The sequence below is a fragment of the Poecile atricapillus genome, chromosome 20 (assembly GCF_030490865.1).
Source record: "Poecile atricapillus isolate bPoeAtr1 chromosome 20, bPoeAtr1.hap1, whole genome shotgun sequence".
Lineage (NCBI taxonomy): Eukaryota > Metazoa > Chordata > Aves > Passeriformes > Paridae > Poecile > Poecile atricapillus.
The window spans coordinates 4,051,068-4,076,304 of record NC_081268.1 but is presented as its reverse complement, the minus strand read 5'-3'; the positions used below and the strand labels follow the sequence as shown (position 1 = coordinate 4,076,304).

The 25,237-nt window shown below is 46.7% G+C and overlaps 1 protein-coding gene, 1 long non-coding RNA gene and 1 other non-coding gene across 3 annotated transcripts; 1 reads left to right on the top strand and 2 right to left on the bottom strand.

Moving 5' to 3' along the window:
- Positions 1-1,378: 1,378 nt before the first annotated feature.
- LOC131586524 (uncharacterized) lies at positions 1,379-7,174 on the bottom strand. Its single transcript, XR_009279171.1, has 3 exons — positions 6,994-7,174; positions 4,947-5,097; positions 1,379-1,699 (listed from the first exon to the last, which is right to left on the bottom strand). It is a non-coding gene; the product is annotated as an uncharacterized LOC131586524 (long non-coding RNA).
- Positions 7,175-7,378: 204 nt separating this feature from the next.
- WDR5 (WD repeat domain 5) lies at positions 7,379-19,142 on the top strand. Its single transcript, XM_058853865.1, has 14 exons — positions 7,379-7,524; positions 9,039-9,229; positions 10,031-10,139; positions 11,433-11,506; positions 12,416-12,505; positions 13,081-13,170; positions 13,808-13,891; positions 14,764-14,819; positions 14,955-15,001; positions 15,159-15,234; positions 15,561-15,594; positions 16,352-16,426; positions 16,687-16,774; positions 18,029-19,142. The coding sequence occupies exons 2-14, from the start codon at positions 9,149-9,151 to the stop codon at positions 18,127-18,129; spliced, it is 1,005 nt and encodes a 334-aa protein (XP_058709848.1). The 5' UTR covers positions 7,379-7,524; positions 9,039-9,148; the 3' UTR covers positions 18,130-19,142.
- A 1,355-nt stretch (positions 19,143-20,497) lies between these two features.
- LOC131586805 (U6atac minor spliceosomal RNA) lies at positions 20,498-20,625 on the bottom strand. Its single transcript, XR_009279237.1, has one exon. It is a non-coding gene; the product is annotated as a U6atac minor spliceosomal RNA (small nuclear RNA).
- Positions 20,626-25,237: the final 4,612 nt, after the last annotated feature.

The following is a 25,237-nucleotide window of genomic DNA, read 5'->3' as shown; positions in this document are numbered from 1 at the left end:
GGAACATTTGAGTGCCAAGATGGAATAAGGCACAGTGAGGGGATTTCTCTGTGGACACGTGTGCCAGCAGAGGCTGCCACGCTGCTGGTTCAGAGAGCCACATGCTGATGCCAATTAATAAGTCAGTTTATTGTAACCATAAGGTGAAGGCAGTTTTACTAAAAGACCTTATTTCCAGAAGATTAGCTTTAGGAAAACACAACCAATGGGACTGAAATTTCTCCAGAGGTAAGATATAATCACAAAGATTGTACAGGCTTAAGAGAATTCCATTTAGCCATGCTTTCAGCTGCCTCAGGATGGAATAAAAATTGTACACTTGCCTTAGCCAAGCTCCCCCCAAAAAAGGGCTTTTTGGCACTCAATTCCAAGGCTTGTGCAAATTCAGGAACCAGAAACTCTACCACTCTTGGATACATTTACTAAGGCAGCATTTGGTGTATCTGCATTGACACACAAACCCCACTCCAGGTCAGTGTGTGAGACTTGGCTTTCCCTCCTGCCAGCTGACCCTTTTGACTCGACCATCAGGTACCCCAAAGTCACCTCCCCACCCTCCAAGCCCAGAGCACATGGTCTCTGCAGGAGCACAATGCATGCAAGCAGTAAGAAAAAGGTAAATTCTGACTCTGCTTTAGGAGAACCACCACACTTCATGAGTGGGTGTTCACAAACCTGATTGCCAAAACCAGAGGAAATCCCTCTGAAACAGCACTTGAACTCTGGCCTGCCCACAAATGTCCTGAACACCAGACACCTGGGACTAGGGGGAAGGACTGGATTTTGAGCACTTTTTACCACTGCTCTGCTCTAAACCCATTTGCAAGGCAATCTAAATGACCACAAGTGTATCAAAGCATTTGAGAGCTGACAGGAACCAGGGCAGTTCTTCTGACTGCACTGTCCTGTTCCAGGATGTACCTAATCCACATGGATAACCAGAGAAGGAATTCCTGAATGCCATAACATACACAGACACCAAATCACGAGCATGACCAAAAAGCCCCTAAATGAAAACTGCTGCAGCTCTAGGCATGGGGGCTGGGAAAAGTTGGCAGCTGAAGCTTTCCAAGGGAGGGAGCAGGGAGAAATGGGCTGAGTATTCATTATGAACACTTAGAAAAAATGGACTCCATGCACACTAAAGACTGCTTTTCAGCTAAATCATAATCTGAAAGCTTAGGTTTTAAAAATATTTATACTTTAGTTAAAGACAAACTCCTGCAACAAAAGAAGTGTTGGCTGCAATGTAATGCTGTTAGCAGAGCCACAAGGAACTGAACAGGGGTCTCCTGTTGCGAAGTGTTCAGCAACAGACACAGAGCACAACAGCAGAGAGAAATCAAGGAGTGCAGGCAGAAAGGCAAAGACAAGAGAATCCAGAGAGCAGAAACTCTGTGAAAGCAAAAAATTCTCCTAGCTAGAAGAGTGCTCACCTCACAGTGAACTTGCATAAGTTCCATGCTGGAGTTTGAACCTCACTGCAAATCCACTGACAGGAACACAATGATGGAGGGTGCATCAAAACTGCAACCCAAAAGGAGCCTCCAATTACACCTTACCCTGCCTTATCTCACCCAGGGTGGGCGTAAGAGAGTTTCATCCCAAATTGTCATGTTCATTATGCAGCAGGATGAGCAGGCAAAACAATTCACGTGGGAAACTGTCCCCAGAGATGTCACCACGATCAGCTTTCAACCTGGAACACAGCAGTCATTCACACACCTACCTGTAGGTCTGCACACTTGTGCTTGAAGAACCCTGCTACATCCTCCAAGGGATTAGGAAAGCAAACATATTTTGGGATCCCTAAAGCCTTCTTTATGCAAGGCAATGAGTTTAGATAATGGTTTAGCCAAACAGGCACAGGCTGACTCAGTTTGAATAACCCCCTTAGGAGGTACAGTGAAATCAAATCAGAACAATTTAAGATCAAGTTACCAAAGCCAAAGTAAAAGCACTTCAACAGAGGAAAAGAGAGTCATAATCCTTAAATTAAATTCTGAACTGATTTTGTCACACAGTTTCATGCACAAGATAGAACAGGCTGTCTCTTTTGAGGCACCTTAGCACCAGCTTTTCCATAAAACACAAACCCACAGCAGCTCTTTATCTCCTCCTGTTCCCCAAGCCCAGAGGAACATCTGAGATTCACCTAAAGCTTCTCAATTGGCCTCTGTGGTCTTTTATGCTGCACCTCCAGTTACCCAATTAGTGCCTTGTTAACGAACACCTGCCATGTATTTATTGCTGGCTGTTGTAGTACTTTTAACCTGTAATGCCCAGTGGTACCTACATCCTTCTCAGAAGCTTTGTGCACAGGCTTCAACAAGAAAAGTGTTATTTGTGCAAAACCAGAGTGGTTTTCAGGGCTGTTAAACACCAGTACTTTTTGCCTTTCTGCTCATGGAGTGTTGAGTGTTTTGAAACCAAGAGGGGATGGAAGGAGAAAAGGAAATACTTGGTAGGACAGATGAGTTTTGGGAGGACGTGCCACGCTCAGTACCTTGTGTGACTGCACCCAACAATATTTAGCAGGAATCAGGGACTGCTGGGAATACCAATTTTTCTGATCTTTGCAATAGATACTTCCTGCAAGCTTCTGATTTTCACTGTGTCTGTTCTACCATCAAAACCTCAGTTCCCCACTGCAAGGGGAGGTTATATGACTCAGATCACTCTGGTGTCAGGCAGAAGGGTGTTGAACACAAGGGTATAAATGCTCTTATTACAACAGAGAGTCATCTTTTCCAATGATCATCTTCAGTGTAGTGGCAGGATTTCCTCGATTGAGTAAGTGTTATTCAGTAAGTTAAGGATGACAGGATTAGGGCAGAGGTTTGAAACAATAATTGCAGTTTGTTCTTCTGTAGTACCTTTCATCTGTGGAATTCACAACAATGCAATAATCCTCCTAACAGCTTTTGTAGGTAAGGAAATATTATGACTCCTGTTTTTTAGCTGAGGAAGCTGAGAGGGAATATGATGATGCAGAGAATCATGGGCAGAGGCAGAATTGGGACTTAGCTCTTCTGACTCATTCTTTGTAGTTCTGAGAGCCTGGACACACCAGTTGGTGAGGCCACCCTGGCTCCTCACTCCCAGGAATGTCAGTGCCTGCAGGGATTTTGGATCTTCAGTGTTCTCTGTTCATCTGGAGAAGGGTGAGCAGAGCCTCCAGAATGGGAAGCCAGGAGCCAGGATGTCTATAAGCCCCAAAAGGGCTGCCCACACTGTGCTACTTGAAGAGAAGACAGGAAAGAATTGAGCAACCCAAACCTAAAGGATTGTAGGTGTTCATCTGCAAAGAGGAGTTTTGATTGTCATCTGAATGGTGGTCTGGAGTCAGCCAATATCCAGTGGTGGGTTCAGAGTAGATTTAAATAAAGTTCTTCCAGACTGGAAGTTCTCAAACCAGTGAAGCAGAGATGAAGTGCTTCCACTGCAATGGAAGAGCACGAAGAGCCCACAAAATCTTCTGTCTGACTATGACGTGTCTTACCAGGAGGGAGCAAAAAGCTTTATCTGGAGGACCTGGAGACTGGGATACAGTGGGCTAAGATTTATATGTAAGGAAAGAGGCAGAGCAAAGGCCTAAACTGTTGTGAGAGAGAAGAAAAAGAAATGACCACAGAATTTGGGAACTGAAAAGAAACTGCTCAACCAACATGGCTATATATCTTTGGCCATAGTTAAAAAATGTTCCTTTGGAAATTACATCTGAATGGTTTTGTTGGACATTCAGTGTGATGTGGAGACCCAGCACCTGCTGTGAACACAGTGGTTTGCACAGGTAAGCAAGGCTGTAAATGGTGTGTGCTACTGAGCTGGCAGCTGAAACCAACAGACACTGGAACATGCCAGACTTCAGCTGGCCAAAGCCCTAAAGGATTCCTCTTTGTTTCCTTCCTTTTCCTCCTGCCCCCTCACAAAGACTGGAAAGAATGGCACAGAGATCCTCTAATCAAACAGTAACACCTTCAAACATCTCGATCTGTAAATGACAATGAGTAATAAATAGATTTCACTATAACTATTTCAGGGGTGTGAGTGAATGTATTGATCTATCCGCTCTCTGTGGCTGGAGCCAAAGAACAAAGCTCCAGATTCACAGAAGTGCTGAGAACCTGCTGCTCCAGTTGAAGTGGCTGGGAGAGGCAGGCTGTCATCACGTCTGGCAGCCAGAGCGTGTGTGACTCAGGCTGGGGCTCTCAAATCAGCAGCCTCTATGCATTAACTTGGCTGGGGCTGGCATTGGGGGGAATTTGTGCTGAATGATGCCTTAGAGTACATCTCAGGACTCCAACCTTGTGGGAAGTCAAACTTGCTCCTCAAAATCATGTTTCTTACCAGGTCTTTACTAACAAGGGTTTGATACATGCAGTGTTCAATGATCTTACACTGAAATAAGTTCTTCAACTTCTAGAGGCTCCTGATGCCTGGACTAAGCGTTTGTACACATCCCTCCCAGGGCAGGATGATTCCAATCCCACCTGCCCTCCCTCCACTGGGCTAAGATTTCTGAGCTTTAAATGAACAAATGTTGGCAATGATGCAAGCAAGGCTCAGAGAGTAGTGGGGGAGGTAGACATATCATCCTGGAAAAGGTTCAGTGTTTGTTTTTGAATCCCAGAAGAAACATATGAATGTGATGTATCTGGGATTTAGGGAAAAGAACCCAACAGAGCAGCATGTTAGGAACCACCCAGAAACAGCTCTGTGTCAGGGATCAGCTGCTCTTTAGAAGTCTGAAGGGTGCAGCAGGTCTCTCCTGAGTTCTTCCTCCCTGTTTCTGGAGCAGAGTGTAACACACAGTGAGTCTGTTCTGCACTTCCTCTGTCTGCTGAGGGGCCCAAGCAAATAAAAATGCGAGCTGAGATTGCTAATTGTGCCAAAACATAAACATGGGCTCACACAGCTTGTAAGCTCCCTGTCTGATTACTCACCACTACAAACGTAAGCACAAGCTGGTTTGCAGCAGGCAGGTCTTAAAGAACAGGTCCAGGCTGTAGTGAAGTTCCTGGGAGCTTTTCCACAAACAATAACGTCCTTTGGATCAGCTCTGCAGCACTGGGTTAGCTCTGCTCTCAGTGCAACCTGGAACAAAATCACACACGTTGGTCACAGCAGGAGCCTCAGCCTCAGCTCCTGACACCCTGAAAGGCACCCAAAGGGACCCCAGTAGCACTGGGAGCAGCCACTTCCTTCCAATCTGGGCCATTTTCCTTTCCCTTTCATCACCAGGGAAAGCTGCTCTCCCACAAACACCTCAGACAGGTGTCTTTTCCAGTGCACTTGGCACGTCCCCAAATTCAGGCTGTTTGGAAGCAAAGGGAATGAAAGATTTGGTGAGGGAGAAGCCTGCCAAGCTCCATGCTTTCCCAGAGTCTGGATAGATGTCACATCCTGCTGATCCCAGCTGTGGAAGCCTGGCTGGAGGAGCAAGAAAGACCCTCACAGATAATTCATAACCATCAAGTGAAATTTAATCCAAAGTTTTGTCTGTGGAGAGCCCAGGAGGGGATGTTCTGCAGTCCCAAAGAAATGCTCCTGCTCATGCTGCTTCTGAAAACTCCAAGCTATCAAAAACCCAGCCTGGCATGGAATCAGGAACTTGGCCAAATGGAGTTTATTATACTTTAAACAAGTTTAAAAAATTATCCAGGACACTTAGAGGCTAAGGGGTTGTTTAGGATTACACTTAATTTGTAGTAATGACTACAGTTTTCAGGTTCCAGAGAGGTATTATTCAGAGCAGATAAGGATTTTTATAAAGGCACATATATGTATTTTCCACACATATATAAATATATTTATATGTGTTTTCTACATATATTGAAAAATATCAGGCAAAAATTCCCAAAGCAGACAGTGAGAGGCAAAGTACGAACTTATCTCCAACATGAAAGAAACAAAAAACACCCTGCCACGAGAAAGTTCTATAAATAGCGTTATACTGCTGATTTGTATTCTTCCATTTTATTTTATATTCACTGTTTAAAAGACTGGAAACATTAAGCCAAAACCATCTGGAAGAATCAGCACCAGGGATTTAACTGGATTTGTTTCCTAATATTGTTCTGGTGAGTGTGCAGCTCTTCTAACTGTGTTTTACCTCCCTGAGTTTAGAGGGCAGGGCTAATTCTCCAGATTTCTGCTGCAGAGCTCCAGGCTGGAGAAGAAGGGCCTTGGCTTCACTACACCACAGGTTTTTTTCATCTTTTCCTCTCTCAACTGCCATTAGAATTTTTGGAAGTGAAATATTTTCCTGTGTTAAAGGGCCAGTAAATGACACACGTCTCCTTTTCTTCCCTCTTAACTGAAAGCAGACTGCAACGTGTGGGTTCAGAAATAACCCACTGCTCTCCAGAAAAGCGCTTAAATACATGTTTAACTGTAACTGGGCTGTTTGGCCTTAATGAATTCAACACTCTTGAGTCAGGGTTTTTTTGTGTGACAATACGCGGAGAAAACCACCTTGCCTCAGATATCCTCTCACCCAGGTAAGGATTATGGTGTTCAATGGCTCAAACATCAGCATTAGAGTCACAGAACCACTTAATTTGATAAAGACCTCTGGAATCATCGAGTCCAACCTTTGATTGATCATCACTTTGTCAATTAAATCATGGCACTGAGTGCCACATCCAGTCACTCCCGGAACACCCCCGGGGATGGGGACTCCACACCTCCGTGGGCAGCTCCAATGTTTAATGTTTCCCCCTAACCCAGCATTTAACACCACTTTCTATATAGAAATCCCCCCTGATGTCCAGCCTGAACACAGCTTGAGGATGACTCTTTATGCCCTGTCACTACCTGCCCAGGCAAAAAGCCTGACCCCCACCTTACAAACATTATTATGGATATTACAGACGTTATTATAGACATTATACAGACACTGTTACAGACATTCCTGCCGTGCGAATTGGCCTGCCCTTCTCACAGCCGCTTTTATCAGTGTGCATCCAACGTGGCCAGCTGCGGACGCACCCCAACGACAGCCAACCCCCTGCAGCCGGGCTCAACGGCCCCGAGCCACGGCAGCAGCGCCCCGGCCACCCGGTCCCGGTCAGCACAAGGCCGCTTCCCACACGGGAACGCCACAGCGCCCCGGATGCGGCCCGCACCCCGCGGCCCGCACGGGCAGGGCGCTCCCCGCAGCGAGCGGGGAACGGCAGCGGCCGCTGGGAAGGAAGGAGGGAAAGGAGGAAAAAAAGGGAAGGGAGGATAAAGAAGGAGGGGAGGGAAGGGGCGGGCACGACGCCACGGGGATGGGCTCCGCCCGTGCGCGCACTCGCGCCGCTCTTTTGGCTCTCGGGCCGCGCCGTAGCGCTCCCGGGAGAGAGCGGCATTGTGCGGCCTCCGGCCCGCTCCGCGCAAGCGCCGGCCCGCATTCCCCGCCTGGCGGACCCGGACCCGCCGCCGCCGCCGCCGCGTCCCCCCCTCCCCTCCCGCGGCCGCGCTCCTCCCTCGCCGCGGAGGAGGCGGCGGCCGCCCCCCTTTCCCCATCCCCATCCCCCGGTAAGTCACCGAGAGAAAGAGCGAGAGGGCGAGGCGGCGGCTCGTCTCCCGTCTGCTCCTCGTCCCCCGCGCCGCCCGGGGCTCTCCCGCACCGCCGTTGCCCGCGCGCGGCGCCGCCGCCTCCCCTCAGGCAGCGCGCGCGGAGCCCGCCCGCTCCCCTTCCCCCCGGCCCGGGCCCCTGCGCGCGCCCGGCCCGGCCCCCCCCCCCCCCCATCTCCGACCGCGTGGGGACCCCGCACTCGCCCCCCCCGTCCCCAGATTCAGGGGCTCCCCCCAGCCAGCCCCGCGTTCCAGAGCCAGGGAAGGGCCGTTCGGGACCGGGGGGTCTCGGGGGGTGTTGTCGGTACCGCGTGCGTGGCGGCGGGGGATGCGCAGGGAGCCCCTCGGGCGCGGAGCGGTGCTGCGGTGGTTTGGCAGCGCGCTGCGCGCTCGCCCGAGTTCCCAGATGAGTTCCAGATGAAATGGAGTCAGGATCTGCGTTAGGGAAGTTTAATTTCTTCTTGTGGCTCCCAGATTGCCCGGGGAGTGTCCCTGACTGGAGATGCAGTCCTGTGCCATGTGCTCTGGGATGACCCTGCTGGAGCAGATGAGCCGCTGTGCTCCCTCCCAGCCTGGCCCGTTCTGGGATCTCCCAGATCCGAGCACAGCCGGCGGGCAGCTGGTAGCGCCCTGCTCTGCACCCTCTCGGGAGGGAGATGCTTGGAATGCCAGTGGATCCTGAGAGCAAACGCTCTCCTTCCCGAATGTGCTGCCACCAGCAAAAGGAGCTGCGATGTTGCAAAGGCACTTAGAAGACAAATCCTGACAGTGTGAGCCGGGGGTGATTCTGTTCCTGAGCTGAAATGTGGCTGAGCTGCAGTGGAGATTTGTTCCCTCTGCAGCATCAGCCCCGATTACGGAATCCTGGCACTGCACTCCATCAGGTCTTGTTACAGAAAGCGAGTCTGGAGAGGCTGATCCAAGGCTGCTGTCAGTCAGGGGGAAGTCTGGGGTGGAGAAGGGGATGGTTTGATGCTCAGACCTTTCAGCAGGGAAATATGACACCAAAATATTCACATTCTGAGGTGAAAAGAATATAGTCAGGTCTTAAGCTTCGCAAGCACCCGTTATTTTTTGTGTTCCTTACAATCTCGTACTCTCTAATAAATTAAGATGGAAAGGCCTTGGACTGTTCTTTCCATCTTCCATACAAACTGCTGTATTTACTCTGTGCTAAGTACTTGTTAGAAGTGTTTTGGGGTCTGCGATATGAAAACCCTGCCACTGCTCAAAGCTATTGTGCTGTACTTCAGTTTGGAAAAAGCTTTCCAAGGAGTGATCAAAGGCCGTGACTTGGGTTTTTGGTCTTGCACATAAGTGGGTCTGAAGGCCTAAAATACTGCTGTGTTGCTCAACAGATAATAAATAGGGGTTTTCATACTGGTTTCTGGCAACCTGCTCTTTGACCAATCTCACTCTTGTGCATGCTGAGAATCTTTTTGACAGCTAATGAGAATATTTTGTTTTTCTTCCAGGTTTTCCTTTCAGCGTGGTTCTCCTCTCGGTGGCAAGAGCTGCCTTTTAAAGCAGCACATTCATTCTCCCCTTCAAGCACCCATAAGTCTCATTTGCCAGCTCCAGAACCATGGCAACAGAAGAAAAGAAGCCAGATGCAGAATCCACCAAAACACAATCTACTCCTTCCTCCTCGACCAATCAGAGTAAGGTGTGTATGGGGCTCTGAAATACATCCCTGTAAAAACACCTGGAACTACCTGAACACTCAGCAGCCAGACCAGAATCAGGGATTTGAATTCTGCTGTAAATTAAGATCTTTTCCATGTGTCTGCTTCTGCTGTTGTCTTGTGCTGAGGATTTTATGGGAAAAGTGGATGGGGTGCAGCTCTGCTGTAGTGCTCAGTGTTGCTTTTTTTGGTTTTGGGGAAGTTCTCACTAGTGAAACACTTATTGTCATTTTGATAATGACAGATACTGTTTGTTTGGCTGGAGAATTGGTGGATCTCTAGCTGTGGGGTGGGGAGACAGTTATTCAGGTTGTTTGAAGCCTGGAGATGCTCATAGGAGGTGTTACTGTCTAACCATGAAGCCTTTTCAAAGGGGAAAAGTGGGACTTTAAGGGCATGGAGGAGTTGGCCTGCAGTTTAATTCATGATCAGGGTGAAAATGCAAACACTTGAAAGCACTGCACAGATCAATATCGAGAGTGTTACTTGGAAGTGCCATGCACTTTGTGGTTGGATTATTCTCACCTGTTGGTTACTGGCTAGGATAGAATTCACATCAGGGGTGACTTGGTGTTGTGCTTGGAACAGTGAGGCCCCAGACTGAAAGGGTGTTTGACTGTTTTTTTAATTTGGAGAGTGGAATAGGAATGTAAATGTGATGTAAATGCTGAGATCTCTTTTATGGTGAACATCCACGTGGTCCATTCCTCTGTACTGATCAGAGCTGGCCATTGAGATACTAAATTTGGAATTTAACTCATTCATACATGTTTTTCTTACAGCCTGCCCCAGTAAAGCCAAACTATGCTCTCAAGTTCACGTTAGCAGGACACACAAAGGCAGTGTCATCTGTCAAGTTTAGTCCTAATGGAGAGTGGCTTGCCAGCTCCTGTAAGTATTGCTTGCTTTTATCTCATTTCAAACACAAATGTTGTTTTTTTGGCCTTGAAGAAGGGCCTGTCTGCAGTGCTACCTCCATCAGGGAGAGGAGGGTTGTAATGCCGTGGTTTTTCTTAAATGAGTGATACCAAAGTTGTCACTCTTCAAGATAATTTGATTTAAGTTCTGTTACTTTGAGCACTGGGTCTTTGCATTGCCATGAGAGCCCTCACCTGTGCAGATTTCCTTACTGAACAAATGGGCAAAAACCAACGCAGGGTTCTTTCCTGTGTAGAGGAAACCCTTGTGCTTTTCTGTATCAATAGAAGCTTAAGCTTCTAAATTAAACTTTGAGCACGGTATCTGCAGGCAGAACTTAGCTGTGGGTAATAAGGAAGGTGCTGCTGGGCTGCAGAGTTGGATGCACATGCTCTGTCCTGTGTGCCTGTGGTGGCTGACAGAGGCTTTGACTGCCCCAGTGAAGTGCAGAAGGTTGTTATAAATAGTGTTTCACTGCTTGCTCTCTTAAGTGATAGAACAAGTCCCCTTTCTGTCAGTTTTCGTATTTCATGAGGGTTTTTTGGTGTTCAGCACTGTTTGACAGCTTTGCCTTGAAAATGTGCTTCTGTGACTGTCAGTGATCCAGAGAGGATCTGTGTGTAAGGAAAGGGCAGTTGGAAATGTTGAATATGACAGTGAGGGTCACTGAAACATTTTCCAGACATGGGAATGGCTTGGGGCTTTGATTTAATTGCAAACACCCTCAATAAAATCAGTGCACTGTGCCATATAAATCATTCTTACAGTGTCCCCATCAGAGTTCCCCCTCTCTTTTCCCCTGAACATGTTTTCCAAACTCTGTATCTGGCAAATAGCAACTTTTTTCTCTGGCTTGTTTTGCAAGTTACCATGGATAACATGTTTGGCTTTCTGCAGGCATCCATTCAGTCCAGTTTGTGGTGTAATTATTTTTCTTTTTGGGGAAAAAGCCTTTCAAGCATTCCTGTGGACCAGCACTACTTTTACCACTGGCAGTCTAAAACAAAAGTAGGAACCCAAGTTGTCAAGAGAGAAACTAAAGCTGCTGGAGTCTTTCTGCATTCCAGGCAGCTTATGTAATCTCAGCTGCTGCAGAGTGCTGTGTAGGAAGCTGTTCTTCACCAGTTTGGTATCACCTTCTTCTCTGAGGTCTGCCTGGGGAGGGAGAACTGCCCAGAGACAGAGTTAACTTATTTCCTTTCACCTGGAAGGGACAGCTCTGGTAGTGCTGTTAATTAACCTCTGAACTGGCACATTCTTTTCCAGCTGCTGACAAACTCATTAAAATTTGGGGAGCATATGATGGCAAGTTTGAAAAAACAATATCTGGTCATAAGCTGGTAAGTGTGAGGTGATTACTGTGGGAATTTACCTGGGAAGAATTTTGCTTTCTTTTCTTCATTCAGAAATTTCCATTCTTGGTTAGTTCTACCTGTGTAGAACGTTTGTTCTTCGGTCTTGTTTTGTAGATTTTTGTTTATATAGTCCTGGAATTGCTGGAGTAATACTGGGGCAGGCTGGGAATATGGGTGGAGTGCAGGCTGCTCGTGGAACACCTGCATTCCCAGTCCCCAGCCAGCTTCTTGTGTCCCTGAATTTCAGGAGAACCCACCTCAGACACAGGGCAGAGCATTCCTGGGTGAAAATCCCCGTGAGTTCTAACACTGTCCTGTTCCATCTTTCCTTTGTAAAAGGAACAAAACACTTGCCTTTTAAGGAGATTGAATTTTTCTTGTGGGTTTGCCTACATAAACACAGCACTTACTCATTCAGCAAAGTTCTAAAGAAAACACAAAACTCCCAAGCCCTTTGGTTTTCCTTTTTTTTTAAGTTTTTTACATGCTGAAGTTTCATGAGCAAAAATGAAGATTTATCAAAACAAAAACCACTGGAATCCTCTCCAGCCTTTGGGGATTTGGACTGTAAAGAGCAGCCATTTGTCATGAAGAAAAGCCACTTACTCAGATTAATTTATGAGCATTCTATTTAGGAATTCCAACAAAGGGTTTTGGTGGCCACAGTAAGAACTGTGTGAACGAGCTACTGATGTTCTCAGAGTGTGTGGCTCAGCTTAAAATTACCTTGTGCCAGAGGAGCTCTTAACCCAGCAAAATCACTGAATTCCTGACTCTCAGTGCTGAATTTTCATTCAGGCTTCAGCTGGGAATGTAATTGCAGTCTGTGTTTTCCACTTTTCTGTGTGGCTGAACAAACAGAGCTGAGAAGAGAATTGTTTTCCTTTGTTTTAGGGGATCTCTGATGTTGCTTGGTCATCAGATTCCAACCTCCTTGTCTCTGCCTCCGATGACAAAACTCTCAAAATATGGGATGTAAGCTCGGTAAGGGCAGGAATTATTATTTATTTTCCTTCATTTTTCTCTGGCATTGGGTTCTTCACTTGTGTCCCTGCTTGTAACAAGCTGGTGAATGGGCTGTGAGGATAAATGAATTGTGCTGTCTGCTCTTGGAAAGAGTGGGATGCTTGTGGGTACCATGAGGAGGCTGAGAGAGCACTAAAGCCTGATGATGGAGATAGGCTTTTTGCTGTTATTCTCTCAGATTAAACCTTTCTGTAACTTCATATCACAGCCACACTTACTTCTGCTCTTTTCACCCATTCTCTCATGACAGAGAGAACTGGATAATTTGGTTGAGTTTTGATTAGGAATATTAAATGCTTTGTATCCTCCTGAGCTACCCAAAGAGTTTGCACCTCGTCTGCAATCATGATGATTGCTTTATGTAGGTTTTTGCTTTCCTGTGTTGTTGTAGCTGGCCCTCTGCCCATCTAAATCTGGGGTTAGAGATGGTTTCTTTCTGTGCTGCACAGTGATTAACCTTAATGTGGTCTCTCTGGATGCTTTTATGACGCTGGGTGATGCTGTGTATTTAACTCTGCTGAATTTTATTTCAGGGTAAATGCTTAAAGACATTGAAAGGGCACAGTAACTACGTTTTCTGCTGCAATTTCAACCCTCAGTCAAACCTCATTGTTTCTGGCTCAGTGAGTGGTTTTTAATTTTTCTTTTCTTTGTGGGAAGCACGTACTGCACACTCCGTCACTTGTCACTAAAGGGACAGACAGGTTCTTTAGGGATCCTTGGCAGAATGATGATGGCATTAAATCATAGTTACAATTACAGCTTTATTTTCTTAGCAGATTATTATGATTAGTATAGCACACTAATTTATGATTAGAATGGCACAGGATTTCTGCAGGCAGGATTGATGTAGTACAATTTATAAGTAGGAGTACAGAATTTATGTACAACTTACGGTTTCTAACCTGGATTCTGCCTTATCTGAAGGATGACTTCTAATCACCTCTCCCTCTGCAGGTTGGGTCAGGTCATGGTTTGAAAACAATATTAAATGAAAGAATATGAATCACACAGCCCATTTCAATTGTATTTTCCCTCACAAGTACAGCTTGTAGTCAGGTGAGCTGTGCATTGCCCCTGCTTGGGGGAAAGCCCTTAATCCATCCTCAGGGTCCTACATGGAGACAAGGAATTCAGGGAGGTGTTCCCAGACTGTTGGTTGTGTCCTGGGCTTTCTGACCCAGCTGAGATAAGATTTCATACTGAATGCCTCAATCAGGTGCTTGACTAAACCTCCTTGTGCCTCTCTTCCCTCTCCAGTTTGACGAAAGCGTGAGGATATGGGATGTGAAAACAGGGAAGTGCCTCAAGACGTTGCCTGCTCACTCTGACCCAGTTTCAGCTGTAAGTCTCTCCTGATCAGTGAACACAAAAATGCTTGTTTTGTTAGCAGAGCTCCTTCTGCCCCTGTAGAGAGGTGAGTTTGTGCTGTTACCAAGCCCTTACACAGTGTCCAGGCTGGGCTGTGGTCGTTGCCAGTGGTTGTTGCTCAATGGGAATGAAATGAGAGGTGTTTTCTCTAAGATCTCTAAGAATTTTGGCCCTGGCTGTAAATGTGAGTAGTGCAGAGGTGTGCCAGGCATGCCTGTGTGTCATTCTGGGACACAGCTTTGTGGCACTTGATGCTCAGAAAACAGTCTGTATTTCTCTAGCTTTTGTGTTGTTCAAAGCCCTTACTGAAATCCAGAGCAGGCTTGTCCCATAGAACACTCTTGTTTTAAATCTCAGTCATTCAATAGGAGAAATAAGCTTGGAATACAGCAATATCCACTGGAATTAAGGAAAATCAGAAGGTATTCAACTCTTAATGTCTTTGACTTTTCAAAGACATTAAATTTTCAAATTTTCAAATTTTTTTCAGACCACTGAAAAAAATGTGAGCCTCAGATATGTTTAACTGTGGTTGTTCTAACATGATTGTTCTGCCATGTGTAAAAGATATTTCACACCTAAAAATGTCTCTTACTAGTAATAATTCTAAAGAATTATTCTTTAGCTATAAATAGCAGAAAATTGACCTTAAAACATGAGTGGCTACATAAGAAGTTCTACTCCATGCCCTTAAAATAATCAGGTTCTAGTCACATGTTTTATTCTGCTGATGTGTTCCATGTCAGAAATTGAAAGTAAGGACTTGTAGTGGAGCTTAAACATTTGATCTTTATGAACATCAGTAAAGTTATTCATTTTAATAATTAGTATTAATAATATTACAGGTGCATTTTAATCGTGATGGATCCCTGATAGTGTCAAGTAGCTATGATGGACTGTGGTAAGCAGTTATTTCTTGTCTGCATCTGCATTTTAAAAACACTTTATAAAAAACCCCAAACTTGTATCTGTAATGTTAAAATTGTAATAAAAGACTTCAAACCCAATAATAATGATTTTTGTGTGTTTTTAACAGTCGAATCTGGGATACAGCATCAGGCCAGTGCTTGAAAACACTGATTGGTAAGTAGAAATATTTCTTGTCTGGGCTCTATTTTTCACACAGATTTTGAAATACGAAATTTTGAATATGAAAAACAAATGAATGTCAAAAGAAACCCTCTGTCAGTGAGATAACACAGCTATGCACTTTGTAACACTGCTTTTAATTCTGCTGTAGATGATGATAACCCTCCTGTGTCTTTTGTGAAGTTCTCACCAAATGGCAAATACATATTAGCTGCAACTTTGGACAAGTAAGTATAAAAAGAAAGGAGAATAACACACAGATTTGAAATCTGGAGTATCAGATGATGCTTTATTTTGCTTTTTGGCTCCAACAGTAATGATAATACATGACTTCATATATAGTGTTTTATATAGAGGAGAATGTGAATGGCATGGCAGTAAAATTGATATTTTGGAGTTAACTAATCCTACATTCCAAAGCCAGGCTAAAATAACCCATGTGGACTTTTGGAACTCTGGTGTGGAGAAACATTTTTCAGCTTCTAGAAACTTTTCAGATAGAAAAATAAAAATGCCCAAGAACTAAAATCTTTGTTTTTATTTTGTTTTCTAGCACTCTTAAACTTTGGGACTACAGCAAAGGAAAGGTAATTCTTTCTCTTTATGTAGACTTAACTAAGTTTTTAGGAAAATAGGATTTTACATGTGATTTTTACACTTAACATATGAATACTACAGAAAAAAATGTCAGTACCCCTCTAGTGGAGAGGATAAACTTCTAACAGAGCCTGTTGCAACAGGACAAGGGATAATGGTTTTAAATTGAAAGAGGGTGAATTCAAGTTAGAAAGTTCTGTGAGGGTGGGGAGACCCTGGCACAGGGTGCTCAGAGCAGCTGTGGCTGCCCCTGGATCCCTGGAAGTGTCCAAGGCCAGGCTGGATGGGGCTTGGAGCAGCCTGGGATAGTGGAAGGTGTCTGTGTCATGGCAGGGACTTTAAAGTCTTCAAACTCAAACTGTTGAGTCTTTTCTCTCAAACTCTCTCTCAAACTCTGAGTCTTCAAACTGAAACTATTCTGTGATTCTGACTAAAGGTGTCTCTGAAAAGAAAAAAAATTAAAATACTTGCCTTCTGCATAGCCCTGAGACATTAAGTATAGCAATATTTCTGCATTTTTCTCTTCATGAGCAATAAATTGCCTTTCATCTCTTTCACTGTTGTAATGGGATGAATTCAGGGCTTTGTTTTGAGTTTTAGAGCAGAGGTGCACTCTGCATCCTCTAGATCAGTTGGCAGTAGGAAACACAAGCTGATATGTTTAGTCTTTTTTTCCCAGGGAGTTTGTCCTTGACTGAGAAAACTCCCTTCCAGCTACATTAATGTCTTGTGGTTCTTCCCTTCCAGTGCCTGAAGACGTACACAGGACACAAAAATGAGAAGTACTGCATATTTGCCAATTTCTCTGTCACTGGTGGAAAGGTTGGTGTTGATCTGATTATTTATTATTACCTGTGTGCACTTTTTACTGTTTTTCTCTGTAGATAAAAGAGGATTTTGGGGCTGGAAAGCTCCTTTGGTGTGTGCTGGTTTCTGTGTCTCTAGGTGGGCTCACTGTCAGGTTTCATGACTTTTCCTCCTTCTCCCTTTCACATGACAGCGATGAAATGTTTACTGAGAAATAGCACTTGGATATGGATCAGAAAGATTCAGATAACTGTGTTTTCTCTCTGCCTCTCCAGTGGATCGTGTCTGGTTCAGAAGACAACCTGGTTTATATCTGGAACCTTCAGACAAAAGAGATTGTACAGAAACTACAAGGACACACAGGTGAGGGATTCTGTTTTTATTGATGAAATATCCCTCATATCATCAGGCTTAGCCTGAGCATTTTCTCTCTGATTCCAGTTTTGACTCTCAGACCCATAAATTCTTGACTGGCTGAAGCTTAATTGAACCCTGGGAGTTTTGCTCCTTTTTATGAAGGGTTTTTATGAGCATTGAAAATGTTTTATTCTTCACCTGTGAGAACTTTGACATCGGCTCGCAAAGGAGATTTGCTTGAGCACAGAACAGGTGAAGATGTTGTAGTGTCTCATAACATTAGTGACTCTGAATGGTCTGTTAACACCTTCCAGAGCTGCAGCTGCCAGGGATAAGGCTTGATCTGGACTGGAAATGTCTTTGCATGTGCCTGGTCTTGAGCCAGGAGCTGTCACCTGATAGGTACTTGAGTCTGAGTCCTGTGAAAGAGCAGAGTTTTAACTGAAATCTCAGCGTGTTCAGTCTTTGCTTTGGGCAGGATCCCAGTGATTTGGGCAGGATCCCAGTGATTTGGGCAGGATCCCAGTGATTTGGGCAGGATCCCAGTGATTTGGGCAGGATCCCAGTGATATGGGCTGGATCCCAGTGATATGGGCTGGATCTCAGTGATTTGGGCTGGATCCCAGTGATTTGGGCTGGATCCCAGTGATTTGGGCTGGATCTCAGTGATTTGGGCTGGATCCCAGTGATTTGGGCTGGATCTCAGTGATTTGGGCAGGATCCCAGTGATTTGGGCAGGATCCCAGTGATTTGGGCTGGATCCCAGTGATTTGGGCTGGATCCCAGTGATTTGGGCTGGATCCCAGTGATTTGGGCTGGATCCCAGTGATTTGGGCTGGATCCCAGTGATATGGAGTGTAAGGAGGGCAGTAGCAGCAGATTTTCATTTTCAAGCTCTAAAGATGAAGTGTTACCTAAGAACTGACTGGGATGTTGGAAATACCCTCCATGACAAAAAAACTGACCTGGGTTTTGATTCAGCTGTGTCTGACATGATGTGATAGAAGTAAGAACTAGAATCTAGAGAGTTCTCACCTTTTGAAACCTGTCAAACACTTTTCTACTGCCCTCAATTCTTTCCTGCTTGTGTTTCCTCTCACAGAGGAGCAACAGTTGTAAGATATTTACAAATATCACATTTAATTCTGGTACAAGGGAATAATAACTTGGCTTAATAAAACATAGTTGCTAATTTTCAGAACGTTCTGCTATGAACCATATTTAAATAATTCCATTTTTCTGTCTTTTCTTTTTGCTCAGATGTTGTCATCTCCACAGCTTGTCACCCAACAGAAAACATCATCGCATCAGCGGCACTAGAAAACGACAAAACAATTAAACTGTGGAAGAGTGACTGTTAAATGTTCCAGGATTGCTTTAGAGACTGTCAGGAAAAACGAAACAAAAAGATGTTTTTAAAAAAATTATTGAAAAATAAAAACACCCATAAATCCAGTTTGGCAGGAAACCTGAAGAATATTTGATAAAGTGGTTTCTGTTAGTCTTGTCCCAAAGAAAACATCTTAGCTCTGCTAGAGCCGGGCAATGTGGTGGAAAAAAAAAAGATGCAGTGTCTCCTTTTCTTGCCTAATGTTTTGGCAGACAAATGGATGATTCTGATGTCGGGTCAGAAGTCTTGGACACCCCAAAGATACTGTATTTTCTGGTGGCATTGCTTCTGGGCACTGTTGCTGCTTAAGGAAGAGCTGCCAATCTACTTTGTACCAGTAAGTGAAGTCACAAGCCTAGAGATGTGTGGAATTTTTTTTAAATATGTCTAATTTTTTTTAATTTTTAATTTTTTTTTTCCAGAATGTAGGTTTTAGTCTCTTGGGAAGTTTCTGTATTGTTTTAAATAGGAGTACTGCATCTTTAAGGGTGCTTCATTTTAAAACACTCTGCTCAAACTTTGTGACCAAATAAAACCATGCAGTTCCAGATTTCCCTTTTCCTGCCCCTGACTTGACTCCTGTGGTGGAATCTCTTACCTTCTGTATAGTTGCTTACCTCTTGTTACGTGTGTTTAATAGATGCTGTTCTAGAGCAAAGTTACAGTTCTTCTGTTAACCATTAAAATGAATCTTGCTTGTAGTTGTTCTCAGCATATTTTACTTTTTTTCTTTTTTTTATATTTTGCCTCTTCTGGTTCTAAAGCCAACTCACAGAACACTGTAAAGTTATTTCAATGTAAAAAGAAACAAACCCAGACTTTTTGTATCTTGGCAATCCATGGTATGAAGCTGTATTGCAAATGGCATGACTCTGTATCTATCTCAACATTGGTATTTCTTTCCCTTTTTGTCATATCCATGTGGTATTTACACATCCAGAAAAATACCATGTGCCATAATAAAAAGGTGGGATTTTATGTGTATGTTTGTGGTTAAGAGTGTGCTGATGTGAAGTGTCTGTGGAAGCTTCTCTTAAAAACATTTTTCAGGGGAAATGTTTTCCGTGGAAACTCCAGTGAGGGAGGATGAGGAGCAGCAGTCTGGAGAAAAAGAGGAACAAACACAAGTCCAGATTTATTTAATGAAGGGAAAAGGATTGAGCTGAAGGTGTCCTCAGCAGTGACAACATTGCTACAACCCCTCACAGAGTGCTGGAGCCAAGGGAAAGGATTCCTGCTGCCCTCTCCTTGCAGCATGGGCAGGGATCCAGGATTTGCTTTGTGCTGGTTAAGAAATGCATGGAGGCACAAGTTTTACTGCACCCAAAGGCTTCTGCTGCAACGGGATATTTTGCTCCTGGTGAAGCAAAACCTCATTTTTTTGGTTTTTACCTCATGTGCTTGGTAATAACAGAAAATCAATTACAGTCCGAGACCTCTGGAGTGCTGCTCTGAGGTTGCCTTGCTTTGAAACCCTTGGAGAAAAAGCTGCAAGACATGAGGCATAGGTTTTATTTTTAAAATACAGAGTTCATGTTGAGCTGCTAAAATGGCTATTAATAATAGCACTGCCTTTGGAGGTTTTTCATTACCCCCAGGAAGGGACACTGTCTAGACTTAGTGTCACTGCTAAAATGATCAGCTCAGGAGTTTTTTTTCAGCCTTATTCTTGAACATATTCAGTGAAAGTCTTCAGTGCAAGATCTGCCTGTGCTGCCTTACAGCACAGAGAAGGTGGAATTTTACTCCAGCAAAACATTTTAATGTTGATTCAGAAATATTTCCTGGCGTAGTGTTTCTCATGGCTGTGAGTGGCTTTGCCTGCCCAGCTGTGCTGTCACATGGATCCGTGGAGAAGGGAGATGAATTTTCTGCTATCATGAGGAAATCTCTTGAACAGGGATAGAAAAACCCCTAATGTAAAGGATCTCCTGTAAAGCTGCTCTTCATAAAGGTTGCGTTTAAATCCTTAATATCCCACCTGGGATTAACGCTAGGGCCTATTGGCATGAGCCCTACTTACCTCTAATTCTGCACAGCCTGGCATGGCTGTGGTGGTTACAGGGCCAGGATTAGCTCAAGCACAGCTCTGGAAACAAGGAAACAGCTGGAGGGGCTGGAGTAGGGGAGGTGTAACTTTATTTTAGCTACGGGCTGAGAGTAGCTGTGGTGTGTTACAGCACCCTGAGGGAGGGTGAGTTACTGCCATGGGCAGGGAGGGTGAGTTACCGGCCACTTTAAAGCTGAGGGAGAAGGCGAGCTGGGAGACTAAAAATGAGGCTGCTGCTTTTTAGTGTCTCCGGCAATGAAAACAAGAGATAAAGAATAATAAAGAGGAAAGAAAAACATGGTTAGATGCCACGAAGTAGGTGGCAGTGCCTTAACCGTATGTGTGTTGTATAGGCCACTAGGGCCCCTTCCATCCTTATCAAGGGGAGTGCTAACCTTCTCTCCTTTCATACAACACAGCTGTGCAGCCGGAGCCGCCGCCATTTAAACCTTCAGTAATCTACATCTAAACAGGACAGGGCGAGCCTGCTTTTCGCTTCTTTGGCCCCTGAATTTACATCTCTTCCTAATCCCCACAAGAAACGTTTTACTCTTAAATCCAGATTTGCCCTAAAACCCCTAAAAATCTCGTTAAAATGGCTAAAACTGGCTCTCTCCCTAGGTTTTTTAATATATTCATCACTTTCAGCCAATCAGCGTGAGGAAGGCGGAGTTTCCTCTCCCGCCCGGTGGCACGCGGGGTGTGGTTTCGCCTTGGCCTCGCTGCTGGGGGCGGGCACGCCTGGGGTTCGCCGGTTCGAGTCCAGCCCCCGGCGGGGCGGTGCGGCTGGGGTGAGCTCAGCGCGGGATGAGTGGCGGGGCGGCGTAATCTGCGCGGGGTCTGAGCTCTCCCACCGGGTATCCCGGGGGTTTGAGCTTTCCCACCGGGTATCCCGGGGGTTTGAGCTCTCCCAACGGGTATCCCGGGGGTTTGAGCTTTCCCAACGGGTATCCCGGGGCTCTGAGCTCTCTCACCTGGTATCCCGGGGCTCTGAGCTCTCTCACCGGGTATCCGGGGCTCTGAGCTCTCTCACCGGGTATCCCGGGGGTTTGAGCTTTCCCAATGGGTATCCCGGGGGTTTGAGCTCTCTCACCGGGTATCCCGGGGCTCTGAGCTCTCTCACCGGGTATCCCGGGGCTCTGAGCTCTCTCACCGGGTATCCCGGGGCTCTGAGCTCTCTCACCGGGTATCCGGGGCTCTGAGCTCTCTCACCGGGTATCCCGGGGCTCTGAGCTCTCTCACCGGGTATCCCGGGGCTCTGAGCTCTCTCACCGGGTATCCGGGGCTCTGAGCTCTCTCACCGGGTATCCCGGGGCTCTGAGCTCTCTCACCGGGTATCCCGGGGCTCTGAGCTCTCCCGCCGGGTATCCCGGGGCTCTGAGCTCTCCCGCCGGGTATCCCGGGGCTCTGAGCTCTCCCGCCGGGTATCCCGGGTGTTTGGGCTGCAGCGGGATTGCACCGCGGGATGTGCCGGTGGAATCTCCCGCAGCCGGAGCAGCGGTGCAGGAGGGAGCCCATTCCCGACACGTTCCTGCTGCCCCGGAGCTGGTAAATCGCTCCGAGTTCCATCAGCGCTAATGACGAGTTACAAGTTGTAGATGTGGCAGGGGTGGAAGAGCTTGAGTGGCTTTTTTCCCCTTAAGGTCTTTCTCTTCGGCATAAAGGGGATAAAACCAGACAAACGTTTCTCTAAATGGGCACTGCAATACCTCAAACAAGCCGGGGGAGCTGATGTTCCCAGCGGGATTACTCCCCAAGCATCCCGCCGCAGCTCCCACCGATACCGCCTTAAGGCATCGCTCCATCCTCCGAGCCTGGGGCTAACCCAGACCTTCCCGCTGGGAAGGACCAGCGGAGGAGCCGCTTTTCCGGATGAGGCTGCGGATCCAGGTGCAGCGCCCAGGGGTTGGTGCGGCCCCGTCAGCTGTGCACAGCTGCTGCTCCACAGACTCACAGAACGGCTTGGGATGCAAGGGACCTTACAGCTCACCCCATTCCAGCGCCCTGCCACGGGCAGGAACACCTCCCACTCTCCCAGGTTGCTCCAAGCCCTGTCCAGCCTGGCCTTGGACACTTCCAGGGATGCTTCATCACTGCCACAGAGGCCAGGCTGCTCCTGGCTGCCCCTTCCAAATAACTGATGAGTTTATTAGAGGATTAAAAGTTAGTTTCCCCTCCTTATTGAATGCTCTGATTTATGCATGCATTTAAATCAATCCCATTTCCTGCCTTTTATCCCTTCTCCCCCAGGCTTTCAGGCTTTACTGTGTCAGACATTTGTCACAATCACATTGTTTTCAGGCAAGTGAATCACTGTGGGTGGTTTAAGGGATTTGAATCCATGAGCTGCATTCCTTGGGCACTTCTCACAGGTGCCAACTGCCTCTCCTGTGCTGTAGATGCCCCTCCTTGGACCAGCCTGTGCTGCCTCCCGGTGAAATATGAAGCAGCATCCCTGCAAATGAAGATGCTGTTGGAGATTAGGTGCAAGCCTGCCTGGCTGGGAGCTGTGTCTGGCAAAGGAGGTGCCTGGTGGGCTGGGGTGCCCAGGGTGGGAGATTTCAGGTGCTGCTAGCAGGCAGTTGCTGGATGAGCTACATAAGCAGCTTATTTTGTCATTTTAATTTTTTAATCCCGTGCATTCCGTCGCGCTCTCTCATTAGTAAGCATTAGCTCTCCAAGTCCCATTAGCTCCGCTGAAAGCTGGGGCTTTACTTGTGGGGACAGCGCTGGAAGAGCCAACAGGGGGCTGGGAGCCTGGTCCTGCAGCTGGTGACAGCCGTGGTGTCCCATGTGGGTGTGACCCTGGCCCTGCAGAGCCATCACTGCTCAGTCCTTTCCTTCGCTGTCCCCCTGTCCCCTCCCCAAGCTCCTGGCACTCCCAGCTCCCTCCAGAGCTGATCCAAGCCCGGGGCTGGCTCCAACCTCTCCCTGCTTTATTAAGGGGACGATTTTCTTGTGTGTAAATACACACATTCCATTCAAACCCTCTTCCCTCTCCTTCAGCTTTTCCCCTTAACCCCAGGGCCATCCCCAGAGCTGTACTTTGTTAGAGGATCTCAAGTCTCGGATTTAAAATTAGTTGACTGCTTCTCTTTAATAAAATTATTCCTTTCCTCTTTAAATAGCACAATATGTCACAGAAAGCCGGTGGGTCCGTTCATGAAGATGAGGCAGCTCAGAGAGGAAAAAGAGACGGGGAAAAAAAAAAAAAAAAGTAAAACCATACATCTCCCCAAACCCCTTCTGCCTAATCCAACTGAATTAGAGGATTTCGAAGTGGATTTAAAACTAAATCTTGATTAGGGAGAATTTCTCTCCAAGAGCTGCTGCACGGTGGTATTAATGGGAAGTGATCGTGGACAGAGGAAATAGGACAGAAATAACTGAGGGTAGCACATACGCACTCAGGTCTGTGCATGAACTGAAAGAATCGGGGAATTTCTCCAGAGGAAAAGGGAGAAATTAAACATCACCATAAGGAGCCTGGGTGCCAGGGGCTGGCTGGGCAGGCGGGGAGCAGCCAGATCCCTCCTGCACCGACGGCACCTCCTGAACCCCCCGGGAAGGGCTCGCAGGTGAGAAGGAAGCGCCGAGGACGAGGACGGCCGGGGTGAGGAGCCGGGAGGAGAGGAGGTCTCAGGCCGCTCCCCCAGCCCCTCTGTTCACCCTGAGAGCTCTGGTGAGCCCCCCATGCTCTGCGGACACATGCCCGGAGGTGCCCATGGGATCCTGTCTCTGCTGACCGTGCTCTTCGTCCTGCCAGAGGGTGAGTGCTGCTCTCCCCGGGGTGCAGACGTGCCTTGGTGATGCGCTTTACATCCCCCTAAATGCGAGTTGTTCAGGTGTGATTTATCCTCGGGGTGAATTTAGGGGCGCTCCCGCCCCGAGCCGTGCAGATGTGTGCTGGTGGTTTTAGGATGGAAGGAATGTCACTGTGTTTTGTACAAAAGGGCAACACGCCAGGATTTGGGATCCCCTGGGCCCCTCTTCCCTGATTTGGCAGGGGTAGGGACTCCCCTCGATGTTCCTGGCTGTGTGAGGGTGCTCACCACCCCAAAAATTGTCCTGGAAGGACAGGAGGGCTCGGGAAGGGCTCCGGGTCAGTGCTCAGAGGTGAGGAAAGGTAATGGCAGCAACCTGATTAATGAACAGAGGTTGCCTTAACCTTCACAGCAGAGGTGGATGGTGTAAATGAACATCCTTCAAAGGCTTTTTGGTTTGGGTTTTTTTTGGGTTTTTGTTTGTTTTGGTTTGTTTTTTGGTTTTTGGGTTTTGTGGGGTTTTTTTTGTTTTTTGTTTTTTTTTTTTTTTTTTTGAGAAACCTGAGAAACGGCTTAATTCCTATTGTGGCAATTTTCAGACACAGTGGCTGCAGGGAAGGGCTGAGCTGCCGCCAGTGCAAATGTGCAAAGCCCTGGGGACACACTGAGGCCATTGGCCCCGGGGTCACAGGCACGGTGGCTCTCGGTGCTCTGAAGGAGGATTTCCCTTCTGTTTCCGAGCTGCTTTGCCTTCCTGATGGAGCCTGTGATAACATCAGGTCTGCGTCCAGGGGGAAAAGCAAACCATGCTGATAAACCCATCCCTATGGAGCAAATACCTCCCAAACAGGCACAGCTAAACCGGAGAAACCTGGTGAAAAAAGGAAAAACTTCTGAGCACGACCAAGACCTGACTTGGTGGTGTCTGCGGTCGTGAGGTTTCACCTAATTTTCACACCCCGTTTCAAAGCTCCCTTGTTCCCGCAGTTTGATCCCAGCTCCAATCTCCGGCTAATCTCTGATTTCGCACTGACCTCTAGTGGGAGATGAGTTTGTATTTTCGGGCCCACTGGGTAAACAAGTGACGGGCAGCTCCGGGCTCTGGCTTAATGCGACTTGGCAAGGCAGGGAGCGCTGCGAAGCCGTCGGTAGAGAGCAGCTCGGAAGGAGTTGAAGTCTTTTCCCCCCCGGAAAAAGTCCAGCCGTGTTTCTTCTGGTTCTTGTTTAGTGTCTGGACTGCAGTGTTATGGCTGCAACATCGTGGT

Coding starts and splice junctions, on each gene's coding strand:
- WDR5 (XM_058853865.1), top strand. CDS start 9,149: ATGGCAACAGAAGAAAAGAAGCCAGATGCAGAATCCACCAAAACACAA. Junction 9,230..10,030: donor CCTCGACCAATCAGAGTAAG/GTGTGTATGGGG, acceptor TTTTTCTTACAG/CCTGCCCCAGTAAAGCCAAA. Junction 14,820..14,954: donor AGTAGCTATGATGGACTGTG/GTAAGCAGTTAT, acceptor TGTTTTTAACAG/TCGAATCTGGGATACAGCAT.